This window comes from Carassius carassius, chromosome 6, assembly GCF_963082965.1.
Source record: "Carassius carassius chromosome 6, fCarCar2.1, whole genome shotgun sequence".
In the NCBI taxonomy this organism is placed as follows: domain Eukaryota; kingdom Metazoa; phylum Chordata; class Actinopteri; order Cypriniformes; family Cyprinidae; genus Carassius; species Carassius carassius.
The window spans coordinates 10,523,768-10,541,068 of record NC_081760.1 but is presented as its reverse complement, the minus strand read 5'-3'; the positions used below and the strand labels follow the sequence as shown (position 1 = coordinate 10,541,068).

At 35.6% G+C, this 17,301-nt stretch overlaps 1 protein-coding gene across 1 annotated transcript in view; it reads right to left on the bottom strand.

Moving 5' to 3' along the window:
• The window catches only part of LOC132142375 (partitioning defective 3 homolog B-like), a 197,133-nt gene extending 193,681 nt beyond the window's left edge, over window positions 1–3,452 (bottom strand). The window contains exon 1 of the mRNA XM_059552188.1: window positions 3,017–3,452. Within this exon, the coding sequence (XP_059408171.1) occupies window positions 3,017–3,133 (117 nt within the window). The 5' untranslated portion in view covers window positions 3,134–3,452. The remainder of the gene's footprint in view (window positions 1–3,016) is intronic.
• Window positions 3,453–17,301: the final 13,849 nt, after the last annotated feature.

Genomic DNA, 17,301 nt, shown 5'->3' with positions numbered 1-17,301 from the left:
ACTACAAATACACGCTGCATCCTAAATGGAACTGGAGAAGATCTAAATGGGCAGCCAAAAATTGTAACTGTGCAGCCCTGGTAGAGTTAACCTTAAACTTATTCAAATAATCATTCAGCGACATTAACTAAATGGGACCCTGCCCTTCATGAATAATTCATAATGTAATTACATTGTTGATATCATTATAAATCGGCCATACCATAAACTAATAACAACTCATATCTCAAAGTAACTTTAAAATAAAACATCAATCCATAGCAGACACATTAGCATCTCAAAATTTACAACTAACATCAACACAAATTGCCCATTTGTTATGCGAATATGCACATGGTCTAATCAAGGAGAACTGCATCATGGATGCACCGCTATCATAGATGATGGGCTCAATACTTCAGTGACGCATGAGACCTGAGAGGTGGGTTGACAGAATAGATAAAGCTCCCACGTCTACCCCAGCACACCTGGCACTGTCCCAACCCATCCCATCCGACTGAACCAATCTCAGCCGATAACGTCCATCAGTCAGGCATATTAAAACCTCCCCTCTCAGCCCAAGAGCCAAGGCCAAACTAATCAAACACAGCCTGCCACCTGCATTTGGAGATAGGCAGCGATTAATGACACGGTTGTGTTCATCAAGTAAATCCTGCTTTATTCCAACTGGAATTTAGTGCAGAAGCTGGACAAAAGGAATAGAACAGTTAACGGTGACCAACCATTGCAGTATTAAATAGGACTGGTGATCACAAAGGAAAACATAAACAGTTTCTGATATCAAAGATCCCCTCTATAGTGGAATAGAGTTGAGACGTGTTTGTTTATTTATATATTAATGACGAAATTAAGAAGATCTGAGTATCGCATTAATTAATTAGAAGATCTAAAAACTGCACTACTTATTATTAAGCAGCAATATTTCACCCATTATAACTTAGAACAGGGATACTCAAATCTGGCCCACGAGATCCACTTTCCTGCAGAGTTTAGCTCTAACCCTAATCAAACACACCTGAGCATGCTAATCAATGTCTTCAGGATCGTAACAAAATCACAGGTAGGTGAGTTTGATTAGGGTTGGAGCTAAACTCTGCAGTGCATTGGCCCTCCATGGTAAGAGTTGAATAATTGCAAGGCACAATCTTTTTATATGCATTCTGAATAGTGGTCGACCGATATATCGGCAAGACCAATGTATCGGCCGATATTTGCCATTTTCTAATATCATAAGTTTTTCTGCTTGGCTGATGTGTTCGAGGCGGGAGTTTTATTTTGACGGCGCTAAGAGTGGCAGCGCCTGAGCGCCCTCTTGTTTACGGTCTTTGTTAACAGTTCTGTTTAATATGGATAGAAGTCTGTCTAATAATCAGATAGAACGGTTAAACAAAGGAATTAAGCTAAGTATTATAACGATTGCTTTTATATTATTAGTAACAGAAAGGCAAACGTTATAATACTTTAGCGTTTGCCGTCAGCATTTAGCAAGTACGCATTTATATAGTTTAAACAAATCTTTGAATGGCTAATGAACATTTAATTTAACAAACCTTGCAAACTTAGTTGAATCCAGCTGTGAGATCTTGTAAAGTGTGTATGTGTATCCAGCATGATGGTGTGTTCTCTGTGTGACGGTCTGTCCGTGTGAATTGAATGCTTTAAACTTTAAACTCGTGAATTCAGATTATGCTGCGCTTTATTCATTTGCCCACTGTCATATTCATGTCATTTTCTCTGTGTGCTGTATGTGAAATGAGTGTTACCCTGACTTTATTTAAAAAATATGATTCCCAATGCACACAAACTTCCCAAAATACTGAGTGCCCCATTGGTTACAGTTTAATTCCTTTTTAATGATATTTTTATTAAATATTTATGTATTTACTTATGTTTATTATACTTTGTCATCTGAAGTATAAGTATGTTGAATTTACACATTTATTTTATTAATCCTTTGTCAAAAGATTTCAAATTTCTTAAATATTAATAAAAATAATTATATAGGCTTCATATCGGCTATTGGATCCCTGCTTTCCAAGATATCGGCATCGGATGTCAAAAAAACAATATCAGCCAACCACTAATTCTGAACAATCATGGCTTTTACTTATAAAAATAAGTCAAATACTGCAAATAACAAACACCAAAATAAATGTAAACAATGCAAAAGACAATCACCCAATAAACGGTCTACTAGAATACATTTTACACTTAAGTTATGATTAAAACAAAGATTACTAAGAGCATGTTTTACAAGACAATGCTATTTCTGTCTTTTTACTTTAAAATGTCATGTTTAATTCAGTTGTTACTTTCCGTTTCTTTGTAGGCAAAGATCTTTATTCTTGATTTCTTTTGAGGGTACCTCAACTTTATAACCTTATACAATCATATGTATAATAAATAGCCTACACACAATAGACTTTTTTTTTTTTTTTTTTTTCAAACTGTCATAAACATTCACACCAAAGTGAAGTGAAAGTCACTGCTGGTAACAGGTCTTTCAGTATCCGACCTAATTTCCCATACATATACTGTGCAGTCTTAAATATCATATTTGTATATTTAAGGCGCAGGACAAAATTTTTACTCCGGTATAAGAGTACAGAAATGTCTAGCGATACTGAATATTCAAAAGATTAGCCAGAAATGTGAAAAATGTCAGTGTTGACAGCTCGAGGTCACATGATCAGAGCTCAGAGCTCGCGGACACACCCGGTTACCAATCGTACTATAGTGAAGGATTCCGTTTGGTATAGAAACGTCAGCATGGCATACGTAATATTAATGAACTCCGATTTCCTATTTCCTAGCCTTAAGTGGGGTCTAATTAATAATCATGAGCCATGCCTTCGTCATAGTAGGATTCGCTACCCCGGTAAACAGGTGTAATTTTTTTCAATAATTCAAAACAACTGTCTCAAAGTAATCATATTTAAACTATCCACAATGAATATGATACAATAGTTATACAATATTGTTTATCTGTTTTTCAAACTTAAAAACAACACGATACCTGTTCAATAATCTTCTTGTATCTTAGAGTGGCTTGATCAATCAAATCCCGTACCATCCAGCTGTCTTTACACGGGACGACAATCCTCGTTTCCCCGAAATTTACAGTCACTTTCATCGTAACTGCGTCATCAAACGTTCAAATATCCCCGTGGTTTGTTTAAAGATTCACAGATTCTCTTCAAGCGAACGCAGAAAAGACAACAGGTGTCATCGGTCAACTGTTACAGGTGATCTTCTTTCTCTTCAAAGTGCTACGAAAGATTGAGTAAGCCAGTACTAAGTCCATGAACGGAATAAGCGTCCAGTGGTCATTCCAAACCACAGTTTGAACAGAATTAAAAGTCCTGGATGACAGAGAAAAGTCTCGATATATTTTTCCCGAGTTCACGAGCGCTGACGTCCAGAGTGAAACCGGAAGCTGGAGAGTGAATAACTCTGACTGTCGTGATTGACGGCCTGCTTTATTCAGGCTAGTTCATAGAGAATCGTAACTGCGGAAAAGAGGGAGTACTCTCACTGCTAAATAGCTTGCCAAAGAATGAATAAGTAGTACTAAAGATAGGGAAATGTTCTGAATCTTAGTTAATATAAATAGAGCTCCTCCTTGCTTGTCACTAAGTAATCCCTTATAATGTCGTTTGCATATTCAAAATATCCAGAAATATCAAAACTAGATATGAAATGTTGGACATTCTTGAGCTTTTGGAGGAGATCTGCCTTTAAAAGATGGATGGATGGAGTATCTGTTTGTTTTGTGTTCCATTTGTTTAACTTTTAATACGTTTGTAATTGGTTGTTTAATTGCAGGTTCCAGCTGTGACTACATACCCCACTATTGCCAACAGTTTTAAATAAACTGGATCTTTTTCCTTGGAAACAACAGTGGAAATAGCTGTTTTGTTGCAGAGACTTTAAGGTATGTATGCAGAAACGTATTATTAAATGTAAAGGTTTGAGAAATATCAACTGCATGGAGTAAATCATTTGACTAAGATGTGCAATCAAATTAGTTGTAAAGCGCATCTAAATTGAAGGGACCTATTATGCAGAATTCACTTTTAAATTGCTGCATTTAGCAGAAGCTTTATCCAAAGCGACTTACAGTGCATTCAGGCTAACAGTTTTTACCTATCCTGTTTATATTATATAATATATATATATATATCTGTTAACATGTTTATATCATCGCCAGAGCAGATAGTGATAGCCCATGTGTATTTACAGAGACCAGAGCTATGTTGTTATTTTTTATTTTCAACCAAAAAAATCTGTATAATTCATAAACGCACATTTATTGCTTCTCAAAATAAATAATGACATAGTTCTAGTCTCTGTGAATACAGTCAGAGACAATGGTAGCTTTAGCCACATTAGCCATTTATTTCTTTTGTTATTATTAGCCATACTGCTTGCTATAAAGCACATTCAGAAAGGCGAATAAAATATAAAGTATACTTATGTGTTCTGGATATGAAGTTGGATCACGAACAGTTGGTACTGATCCATCTTTGAGAATTCTATTAGTTGTGTGCAGAGCAGGACTTAGACTTGAGGTTATGTTTTGGCCCTATACCAATACAATACAAATCTAGAACATCATTATGGAGTAACACAAAATACACAAAAATTAAAATATGCTTTTGAGGTACAATTAATATGCAACATGTTTAGCCTAGTCAAAGTTTAGATGTAATATTAAATAGGCATTGTAATACAATAAACAGGATGTGTTCTCTCAGTTGAGAGATCAAAACCCTGAAGTTACACTGAGCTAAAAAAAAAAGACAAATGTATTATAAAAAAATGTATTGTCATTGCCTGTATGTGTCCTCTTATGCCATATTCTTACATTTAATCAGTAAGTCTGAATAAAAAGATGTGGATACTAACAATCAAATGAAATTGCTATCAACAAAATCCATATATAGATTCTGCATAAATTATGTTAAGTTTTAACATTTTAAAGTACAAATATTAAATTGTTGCAAAAATGAAATAATAAGCAACTTTTTAAAATTTGAAACCACAACTGCCTGTGGCAGCAACTACTTTAATGAGTGAATCTAATGCGATTCAATACATGTGTACTTCTTCTATGTGAACTAATCATAAATACCAGTTTATGCTGTTTGATTATGGCCTGGAAGGTCGTAGTTGGAAGATGTTAGCCCCGGCTGGCCTGTTTAGCCCTTGCATGTGCAGTGGAAATGTGGGCTAATAATTTCTGACTGGCATAACTGAACAAATCAAACAAATGTGAACATGGAACGGTGAGGCTCCCTTTAAGGCGGGGCCCATGGGCTGCACCCCAGTCAAGCCCAAGGGTTAAGTCCGGCCATGGCTCTATGACTCATTCTTCCATTTCATTACAGGAGTACCCGAAGCACAAGCTTTATAAGCTTTTATAGGCCCTTTTCTGGAAGAGGGCGGGTAGAAGCAGCTCATTCGCATTTTAGACATACACGAAAACAGTGTGTTTCTGCTCACACCCAAAAAGGGTAATTTTGGGCATGGTATAGTAAATGATCTGTGTATTCTGAGCTGAAACTTCATAGACATATTCTGGGGACACCAGAAACTTAAATTACATCTGGTAAAAAGTGGCATAAAGGTCCCCTTTGTTTTCACTATAAACCTCTGGTTACCATTCACATCCTGTCTATTATATGAATAACAAACAAAATTTCCCAAACTGTAGACTCTAGACATTCTTTTTCAAATATTAGTTCACAGTCCACAGGCTCTGCATAAAGACAATGGGCTATTCTCAGAGGACTACTGTGTGTCCCATTTGGCAAGTGTTTCATTGACCCAATTATACCATCAACCTTCCTCTACACCCTTCCAGTCCTATAATCATCCATACACATGAAGATGTGACAGCTTTATCAGAAAGAGCTTTATTGCCAAGTATGCTTGCACATACAAGGAATTTGTTTTAATGACATAAGCTTCCAGTACACAGAGACAACAACACAGACCAAAAAAAACCTTTGCAAATAAATAAGTGTATAAACAATTGTGCTATAAATGATGATGGAATAGGATTGAGTAAGATGCAGGGATGTACTATGGAGTTGTAACAAATAAATATAAGGATATTGCACATTTTTATTGCATACGTGGGGAACATTTAACTTTTCATAAGGTACAATGCCTGGGGGAAGAAACTGTTCTTGTGCCTGACTGTCCTTGTATTTGCGGCTCTGAAGTGCCGGCCAGATGGCAAAAATTCAAAGATGTGTAACTTGGATGTGAGAGATCCAGAGTAATTTTCTGAGCCTTTTTCCTCACTCTGGATGTATACAGTTGTTGAAGGCTGGGCAGGGGAGTACCAATTATTGATTAGTTGATTAGTTCAGATTAATTATGCTGTATTTTTTTATTGCTCCCCAGAATAGAAGTCTTAAACTACTATCCAATTGTTTGGCATTGGTAAGATTGTTTTTATGTTTTTAAGTGTATCATGCAAAGCTGCATTTATTTAATCACAAATACAATTAAACAGTAATATTATAATTTTTTTGTTCAATTTAAAATACATGTTTCCTGTTTTGATATAATTTAAATATAATGTATTTCCGTTGTAATTTATTTATACAACAGCCATTAATCTAGTGTCACATGATCCTTCAGAAATAATTCTAATATGCTGATTTGCAACTTGAGAAACATTTCTTATTATTATCAATGTTTAAAACAGTTGTGCTGCTTCATATTGTTGAAGAAACCATGATAAAGGATTTTTTGAAGAATTGAAAGTTCACAAATCCAGCATTTAAATAACAATTTTTGGTAACAATGTAAAAAAATCTTTACTGTGACTTTTAACAAATGAAGTGCATTCTGGCTAAATGAAAGATTGTTGCTGATGTAGTTGTTTTCAAACAAAATCTTACTGACCCCAAACCCTTATTTGTGTTATTGTGTGTTTTTAGACAAAGTTATTGAACCCTTTGAGTAGTAAACTCAGTGCCGTCGCTCCCTACACGCAGAGTACGCAGTCTGCGTAGGGCACCAACTCCCAGAGGGGGCACCATCCCAGTTGCTCAAAAAAAAAAAAAAAAAACCTTCCGCCATTCTCCCATCCGCGCTCGCGACCGCTTGTACCTCATGTTTTCGGCTGAATGTTCATAATTGATGGATGAACATCTATGTCCGGGTAAAGGACATCAGCAATCCGGCGCAGAGAAAAGAAAACTAAAGAAAGTAAAACAATAATAATAAAAAAAAAGTTGGCTTGACGTTAGATGTTCCAGAGTCTCAAATTTAGGGACCGTCTCTAAAGTTACATGCGATATTGGTATACACTTTTCTAACGTCAGTAGCATTTGAGGAGAATGACTTGCATTCATAAAAACAACTGTAATTGTTCACCTAGGTGACAGCTATAAAGCACAATTGAATTGAATGTTGGATATTTATTCAAATAAACTGTACATCATATGTAAATTATGCTACTTTTTCACATGGGCTCAAACGCAAATTTGAAACTCTGTAGCATTTGAGGAGAAAGACTTGCAGTCATAAAACAATTGTAATGTGTTCATTTAGGTGTCAGCTACAATGCACACCTTATACATTTTTTATATATATTAAAATAAATGATAAATCATTTAGGTAAAAAATAGGCCATTTATCACTTTCAGGCACATTCCTGTGAACGTTTTTTTTTTTTTTTTTTTTTACGAAAATTACCCATGGTTTTAACAATAACACTGCAAATCATCGTTCTTGTTGCCATGGTAACTGTAAATTAACCATGGTTTTGTTACTTCAAATAATAATTTACAAAGTATTAATATACTGTAATATTTTTTTGATGTTGTTGTTGCTATAAAAAAGAGCTAAGCCATCAATAGCCTTTAAAATGACTTAAAATGCATTATATAAAAAAACAATGAGGCAATAATGATTGGTTAATAATAAAACTGTCAAAATAGATAATGTAGGCAAATACAAAATAAACAATTTATGTACGTTATTACAAATGCCTACAAAGGGAGCCAGATGCCATGTAATTGCTGCTGTTACACTTACAGGAGAATCAAATCCTTGTTTAGGCTACTGACCAAACATTTAATTCAAATAGTCACTTAATCTTTCATTTTTGGACCACCTTTTTGCTATAGATGACACAGCCTTTATAATTTCTTCAACAAAAAACGTGCATATCACAACCCTTACAAAAATAAACCATGGTTTTATCATAGTAAAACTGCTTAATTTCATTTTGCATGATTTCTTAATGCTTGAGACTATAAAATAAATTAGAGTCATAATTAAGTTATAGCCATAGGTAAATGTTGAGAGCTACAATTGTAATTTGAAAATAATACAATTTATTCATTTAGTTTTTTATTTAATTAAAGTTCTATTTTCACCCCTATAGTAGGTGTTTTTTTTCATCGTCATATTTGAGGAAGGGGGGCACAACAATACAATCCTGCTTAGGGCACCCATTTGGACAGCAGCGGCCCTGAGTAAACTGTTCTTGTATTGTATACACCAATATGAGAATAATACACTGGATAGTAAGCTGGCACTGCCCTTTAAGGGGTGGCTGGAGGGGTGGCTGTGTCAGCCAAAATCCAGGCTTGTCTCTTTCTGTTATCCGATTTTTCATATACGCAATTCAACAGCACATTTAATGGTAGGATTAACATAATCATTTGGAGAAAGTTACAGTTTACAATCCTGTTCCTCCCCATAAAATATAATGGGGAAAATATAGTGCAAGATGTTTTTGGAACATTGATTTATTTAGGAAATGTAGATGGTCTCACAGTACATGAGGTTTATGAGGCACACATTTAAAGCGAGCATGACAGATGTGTCAAACTTGAAAAATACTGCTTAGCCAGCACAAAGGAGTTAATGGTGCTTGTGTAGCCATCCGAAAACCATTATAACTATAAAACAGCATGCTTCAAGTGCTCAGAATTGTATGAGACCATTTAAAACATCTCTAGGGTATCAAGCAATCGTTTAACATGATGGCTACAATCAGCAAGAAGCGATAACATAAATCAATATTAAGTCCTTATATAAACAAACTTTTCACTGCCAATTAACTTTTCATTGTCTACAGCTATTACTAGCCAGTCAAGTGCTCTCATTTGTGTCATATCATTTATTTGCATAAATTATTTTCTTGTTCCGTGTTGTTTTAATGCCTGCAAGGTGATTAAGCTGAATTTGAAGTTTAAGTAGCTGAAGTGAAATAATATAAGTAAAAGTTTTTCCCTCGTTTTACCTGACATCATTATGAAAAGGTTTTTCTTTTGTTATTTTAATTTCGTTAAAAAGCAAACCAATCTATTACCTTCTGTGAGACTTGCAATGTGTGAAAATAATTATTAAGAGATAATGATTGTCAGCCAATTATCTTCGGCACATCTTAGGCCAGTACTATCTTGAGTAAATTTGGTGAACCCAAAATCCAGAATGTCAGTTGGAAGTCATTCTAATCCTCCAGGACTCCACTGAATCACAGTAAGAGCTGCTTTCTCTTTCTCAAGTAACATTGGGAACAGAAGTGAATCATCATGGGGTCCCAGTCTGTCAACATTTTCTCGGGGTGGCCATGTGCAATTATCCAATATTCCAAGAAGAATTAAAAAAAATGGTAAAAGAATAACCAAACGTATTATTGCATCAATGGTCATTAGAGCAACGTCAAAAAGTTCCAAGGCAAATGTGGGGGAAAAAAGTCTTTATCAGTGACAGATAAATGAATGGGAGAAATTCAAAACATTCAAAATGGCAGTTTTAGTTAAAAAAGTCAGTTGTTTGGTCTAAAAAGGAAAAGTTTACCCAAAAATGAAAAGTTTGGGATCATATTCATGTACTCTGTTTTGCACGTAATGAAAGTCAACAGATTCCAAATATATTATTTTTTACTTATCAATTCACAAATTATCACTTTTGTTGTATGGGCCAATAAAAAAAAATAAAAAAAAAAACACAACACATGCCACATTTTTTGAGCAATTCTTTTAAAAAATATATTTTTATGTGTTCCCAAAGATAAGAAAACCATACAGTTTTTCTAACCAAAACTAAATGTTTGGTGTAACAAAAATAGTGTTTTATATAATTTTTTATCATTCGAATAAATTAGCTAAATTCTGCACAGGAACTGCATCATTTTAATAAATTAACAATCTCAGATCAAACTGCACGGTTTTAAAATAACATAAATGTGAGTAAATTATGAATTTTAATTTTGGGGTAAATTATCCTTTTGAATCGACTATTGCTTAAACTAACACAAACTGAATGATTCCCAAACCTATTGGCTCTATATGACCTATATGTTGATGTTCAGAACAGTCAAAAATGAAATGTCTTGGACAACATCTGAAACAAATAGCTGTAAGCCGAGCATTCCATATAGCCAACATCAACTAAAACTCTACATGGTGTTGATGGCGTCATAATGTGGGAATGCTTTTCTGACTCTTGCTGGCTCGCTCTGTTCCGGCACATTCTGAAGGAAAATCTCCGATCATACATCTGAAACTGAAGTTGAGCAGTCAGCACATCAATGATTTTGAGCAAAGAAAAGAAACCTAAATCCGAATTATACAAAATGAAACAAAAAGTATGTGAAGGCCTAGTCAAAACTAGTCAAGATGCTGAAACAAGGAGTTCCTGGAACATTCCTGGAGTTCCTGGGTGTTCTGTTGAAAGCTTAAATTCCAACAAAGTGATAAAAGAAACCAATATCAAATTTCAGAAGGCCATCATTGCTGTTAACTGGTTGTGTGAGGGAGAAATTACATTTCACACAGTGAACACAGGTGTTCGAAAACATCATTGAATTATTTAGTAAAACAGAAAGATTATTTCTTAAGCTTTCCTTCAACTTATAATTTTTTTATTAAAATCAAAAAAATAAATAAGCCGCAAAAGATCAAAACAATAAGGAGGCTCATATTTTTTCATGGCACTGTTGTGGGAGTGTAATATCATTTTACCACTCTCTTTTTGTGTGGAGGCAAAGTATTCATTTCATGCCTATAACCTCAGTCTGTAGTGTTTTAATTATTTGGGCTTGATTAAATGGCTTATTTCGATTGCACTGGCAAGTATGAAAACAAAAGTAGTAAGGAACTATTCTGCAGCTGCTAGACAGTAAGTATAATTTCATTGAGTTCATGGAGAGGGCAACAGAAATAATGAGACTTAGTTTTGGTTGAAGAAAAGCTGTTTATCTTTTCCTTATTGTGAAATATCGTGCTCAGTAGGGATAGAGGCCTGCATGCAAAAAATAGCTTGTTTAAACAAATGCTCATTCATGCTGTTCATCAAAAACATGTTTAGTGCTTTAAATACATGGTTTGCAGTATTTCTTTTCTTTATACATACTGTATACGGAGTTCTGACATGAAACTGATGGTGCAGTCTGATAGGTCTAACTCAGTCTGGCATAATGACATCATCACATGGCACAGCCGATTGGTTCTCTCCTGTATTAGTAGCCATTGAGCTCGCTGCATTCAAATATATGACTAGAGCTTGCTGTAGCAGTGCAGCTTGCTTCAGATACCCTCCACCTTCCCCAGCTCCACCTGTATAGATCTGCTATGAGGTGATTCATGTATGCTATGGAGCTATTTCAAGTATGTTTTATTTGCAGCAGGAATATTTCTTACATGCTCACAGCAGCATGTTGTAGATGTATTGGCAGTAGCAAGTCTCGGTACTATTTAAAGTCATTCTAAAATAGAGACCAAAGCACAATTCTCTATTAACCCTATATATTCAGTTCCCTATCGAAAGGTAACTTTCATTGCATCGTCTTAGGCAGGGGTGTTAAACTCAATTCCTGGAGGCCCAGAGACATGAATAGTTTAGTTCCAACGCTAATTAAACACTCCTGATCCAACTAATCAAGTCTTTCAGGCTTATTTTGAAAGCTTCATGGTATGTGTGTTGAAGCAGGTTTGAAATGTGCACCCCATCCACACTCTAAGTCTATGTGGCAGCAATCAGGGCAAATCATTCTCTTGTGGCTAGCTGACAGTTTACAGAAACGATTTGGTCATTAATTTCCTCGGAGATTAAACCCTCCTCGCCCTAGGACCATGCTGACGTGGGACTTGCCTGTAGTTCGTGCTGCTTCAAACAGCTGGCTTACGGGTCATGTCGCTCAAAACCTCTCTGCTCTTGGCCCTAGCATCGGTCAAGCGGCTAGGTGACTTGCAGCTCCTGTCTGTCAGCACTTCCTTGTTTGAATTTGTACCCAACAACTGTAAAGTTGTTCTTCAACCCCGCAGCGGTTACTTACCCAATGTGCTCTCCACTCCATTTAGAGGCCAGGTTATTTCCCTGTTAGCCCTCGCCATGATGGACGGTGAGCTGGGTCCCAACTGTTTGGGCATTTAGGGTGTACATTGAACACTCTTTGTGTGCTTTGGAGGCCACTCTAAAGTGCTTCCAGTTACAAATCAAAGATTATCTCACTGGAGATGCCATAGCTCTGGCTTATGCCTCGGCTGGCTTGCAATGCCCTATAGTCATTAGGGCCCATTCCATTAGAGTAATGGCCTCCTCCTGGACTTGGTCCAGTGGAATCTCTATCGGAGATATTTGTGTGGCTAACAGCTGGTTGTCGCCGCCTACCTTTGTTAGATTTTATAATTTGGAAATCCCTGCCCTGCAGATATCATCTGCTTAATATCTACCCATTTCCCCCTCAGGTGGTAAGAGCTATGTCAGGTAGACCTCAGTTATACTTGGGTCTCTTCTGTGGCTCAGGCTTACAAAGCCCTCGCACATAACACGGTGCTGCTGGATGCATTCACCATAGGTCATCTTAGATGATGCAACGAGAGTTACCTTTCAATAGGGAACTAACGTAACCTCTGTTCCCTGAGATAAAGCAACAAGTGTTCCGTAAATAGCAGTGCTATAAGCTGCATGCAAATTTATTACTGTCGCTTCATTTGAGTGATTCTGATGAAATGGCGCTCTGATCCTGCTTATATAGTCAGGCCACCCTGCCCATTCTGGTGGGCTAGAACGCCATTGGTTTGTGAAGCTACAAAACTGGAACAAATCAGGTTTCAGTACAAGAGTAAAACAGGAGTTTTCACCATAGGTCTTCTTAGATGACCCAACACTCATTAGTCTATCACGTTTACAAAACGTCTTCGCAACTTCATATTCTGTGCGTCTTCGCACAGAATATGAAGAATATTAAAAGCTTTGGGAGTTCGCTGTCCACGGTAGTCCTAAACCTGTACCACAATAACACTAAATATGTATAAAAATATAAAATATGATAAATATAATCTTGTCATTATTTATAAAATTCCGGAAAATACCAAGATCAAATTTTTTTGTCAATATCGCACACCCTATGTTATGCTATTTCAAAAGCAAAGCAAGTGTATTGTAGGTTTGAAGGATCATGTATCAAATGTACTTTTGTAAGGGAGCACCTTCATTCACTAGCCCTTCCTGTTTTAAGTGGAACTATGTGGTTTAATCTCTGTGTACCCAGTGAAGAAAAGGGAAGAGATCTGTTTAATGCACTGTGTGTCTGTTCAAAAAAATAAAACCCTCCTTTATTTTATCTCATGACGAAGAGATTTTGACTGGACATGACTTTCCCACAAGGCAGTTCTGCTCTCCTTATCAAACCGACAAGATAGTTTAAACATCAGAGAACTGAAATATATCAGGCCCGTTTTAAACTTTCCAAGTAAGTGATACCAAATTATGAAGTACTAGAGTACAAGATGTATGTTTGTTGATCATGTAAATTATTTATGCATGGTTGAGCTCCACATTCCTTCTATTATTATGCATGCACATGACTTGCATTGCACTCATTGTGGGTGTATTTAATCGCATCTTGCGTGTGTCAGAAAAAAACAAACCTGATTGCATTTTCAGAGGTTACCGAAAGCCTTTTCTCAGAAGATCTTTGTGGACATTGTCTTGGCTCTTATTCAATCATTCTCATCAGTCTCTCCTCCGCATCTGGCCAATATCTTCCATTTAATCCATCTCTGGCCCCTACAGACACCGAGCACTTTCCCAAAGCAGAAGACGTATTGTCTGAGAGGCATATATTCATTACACACAGTTATGGCAGGCTGGGACTGGATGTGTCAGGATATGACAGGTTTGTGCAAACAGACAGGATTGTGTCATCTGTTTTTATTACCTAATCTGGGCTTTGGTGGGTACCAAGTGATGTTTTAACAATCCTAAATCAATTTCCACCTCATAACCAAAAAAACAGGTGGGGATCCCAAATCTGTTTGCCTTGAACAAACCACGTCTGGAAAGAAAACAGCTTAGCGTAGGGGTGACCGCAGATATTAGATATAAAGAGGAGCTTTTAGTTGCCTATTTAACTCCCTTTTTTATTTGGCTTGATTTTTTGTAACTATAATATAAAACTTATTTAGAAAAATGTGAGACTATGTTGGGTTGATACTTACGGTAAATTCAATATCTGTTTTTATTATATCTTTAAACACACTTGATCACTATTTCTACTTCTAATATTTTAGTACATTTTGAGTAAATATTGTGTAAAACAAATTAAATTGAATAGACTGTGTTTGCTAAATTACATTTGTATAGTTACACAGGCACATATGGACATTAAATTGTAGGGAATGAATTAGGTAAATATATTTTTTATTTAATATATTTGCTTATATTAACTGATAGTGCAAAATATATCAGTTGTATTAGATATTTCTATTAGAAATCATTCTATTATGTTGATTTCATGTGTAAGAAAGTTATAGTTTTGAGGTTATCTATATTAAGTTTTCTTTTACATATTGAAAAACTGTGAAAAAGACTTTTGCTTTGTTTTTAACGGTCCATTGTGAGCCTTCAGGGAAACCTGTGTGGGCGACTATGATAGAGATCTGTTCCTTCAATCACAAAACCATGAACAAAGCAATCCTTTAAGCAATGAAAACAGCATTTAACCATGTCTACAAATGGCCAACACAAAGCCCCTCTCTGTTCATGGCTGATCAAAGTCAAAAAGAGATTATTAGGCGAAGAGGTGCATTTGGGGTTATATTCTTGACCCCGGATTGTAAACGCAATTACTGCTCCAGCTTCATTACTTTACTAGCCAAATATATCATCCTTGATCACTTCTTCATTAAAAACACAAAATTCCAGGGACACTATACGACCAGCTGAAAATTGAATTGAATTGAAAAATAAGTTTCCATAATACAGTTCTGAAAATCCTGAAAAAGTACAAAACTAAGCCTTATTGAATTCCTTTGAGAAACAAAAACTGACTAGTAAAAGTTGATAGATAACTTAATTGACCTTATTCTTAAGTGTCGATGTTTACACAAACTGGTTATAAAGCCACAAAAACAAAAGTTTAAATGTTGGTCTGTTCATACTAAGCTGCTGTAGTGATTTAGAAATTCACAACTTTTTAAATAAACTGTCATTGAATTAAATTATATCATATATAATACTATTAATTATATTAAATCTGTAATTGACCATAAAAAATAACAGAATTGTCATTTTTAGGATAAGAATTCTATTTTATTTTTTGTTTATTTTCTTTTTTCACAGCTTATGTTAAAAGAATAAATAATTTTTTTTTTTTTTTTTGACTTGGCCTGTTAAAAATTAAAAAGAAAATAAGCTACAACCTAAAATCTTGACAATTTGACAGATTCTAAAATCTAGCATTACCTCACTCAAACTGCAATTTCCGCTACGTTTGGGGAGCTGCTTAATTAAAGTTCATAATGACATGCTAACACTTAGCAAAGAGTGAACAAATCCTGTGATGAAAAACTATGGCAATTCCGGTGCAAGCATGACAATCCTAATTTCACGACAATTGCTTCTAATGTCTAACAGTTATTTGGACAATTATGATATACATTTCGAACAAAAGCAAACAGGGTTGAGGTAATACCACTAAAAACAGGAACTGGCTTGGTGAGGTTGTGATTCTTGATGAAACCAGTCTGATCCATGTGGATTAGAGTAGACAAATGTGGTTCCAATCGGGAAGCTAAGCCTTTTTGTGAACAACTTAGTATCAGCATTTAGAATAGAAATAGGACGATAACTCGAACACTCAGAAGGTTCCTTACCCTTTTTTAAAAGTAAAGAAATAATAGCAATATTTGAATTGTTAAAAAAAGAACCCTTAGTAATTGTAGAATTAATCATCTCCAGTAGAAGAGGACCGATTTGGGGCCAAAAGGCCAGATAAAACTCGGGGGGTATATCATCAAGCCCTGGAGATTTATTCTTATTCATGCTCAATAAGGCTTTGTACAACTCACTATTATACAACTCTACTAGTTATTGGAGCATCAAGTTCAAGAGCAGAATCATAAGAAAGCTTTGGAAGTTGAAGAGGGTTCAGAAAGCTTTTGCATGCCTGTTCATTATAAATAAACTCTGAGGAGTATAAATTAGAATTAAATGAGCAGAAGACATCGTTAACCTCATTTGGATCAGAACACAGTTTACCTGTGGAAGATTTAACAGACATTATGTTGGCCAATTGTTCATTGGTTTTAAGTTTCAAAGCCAGTAGATGACTTGGTTGAGCACTGTACAAGTAATGAAGTTGCCTAGTCCTATGAATGAAAAAGTCAGATTTGTTCCTAAGTAGTTGATTACGGTCTTTCATCAACAAATCTCGCTCAAGAATAAGGTCAGAGGTAGCATTCAGAGACAAAGAACGCTCTAAAGTTGAAATTCTATTTTCTAAATCTACGATATGCTTCCATCTTGTTTTGTTTAGATTAGAGGCAAATCCAATTGTTTTGTCCCTTATGAACCCTTTTACAGCTGACCAGAGTACCCTGGGATCATCAACAGAGGATCTATTTATTGTTAAAAATTGGTCCAGCTGTTCTTTCATTTCCCTTAGAAAAGATTCATTCTGCAATAAAGTACAATTGAACCGCCAACGGGCTGCTCGTTTGGGGCCTGGAGAGATTGCCAGTTTGCCAAATACAGCCCTATGGTCAGAAAGAGACATAGGAAGAAGAGCGAAATCAGAGGCTTTTCCAAATAAATGTTTAGAAATGAAAATGTAATCTATACGGGAAAAAGTTCTATGTCGTGATGGAAAAACAAGAAAACTCCTTTAGAGAGGGATTAGCAGTCCGCCAAACATCTATTATGGCACAGTCTAAAGCCCATTTTCTTAAGAATATTAGCAAGATTTCTGAAGATAATGTGAATGTTACAGTTTGTTATGGTGTAAGCAAGCACAGATAAATAATTCATTTATGCTATAAT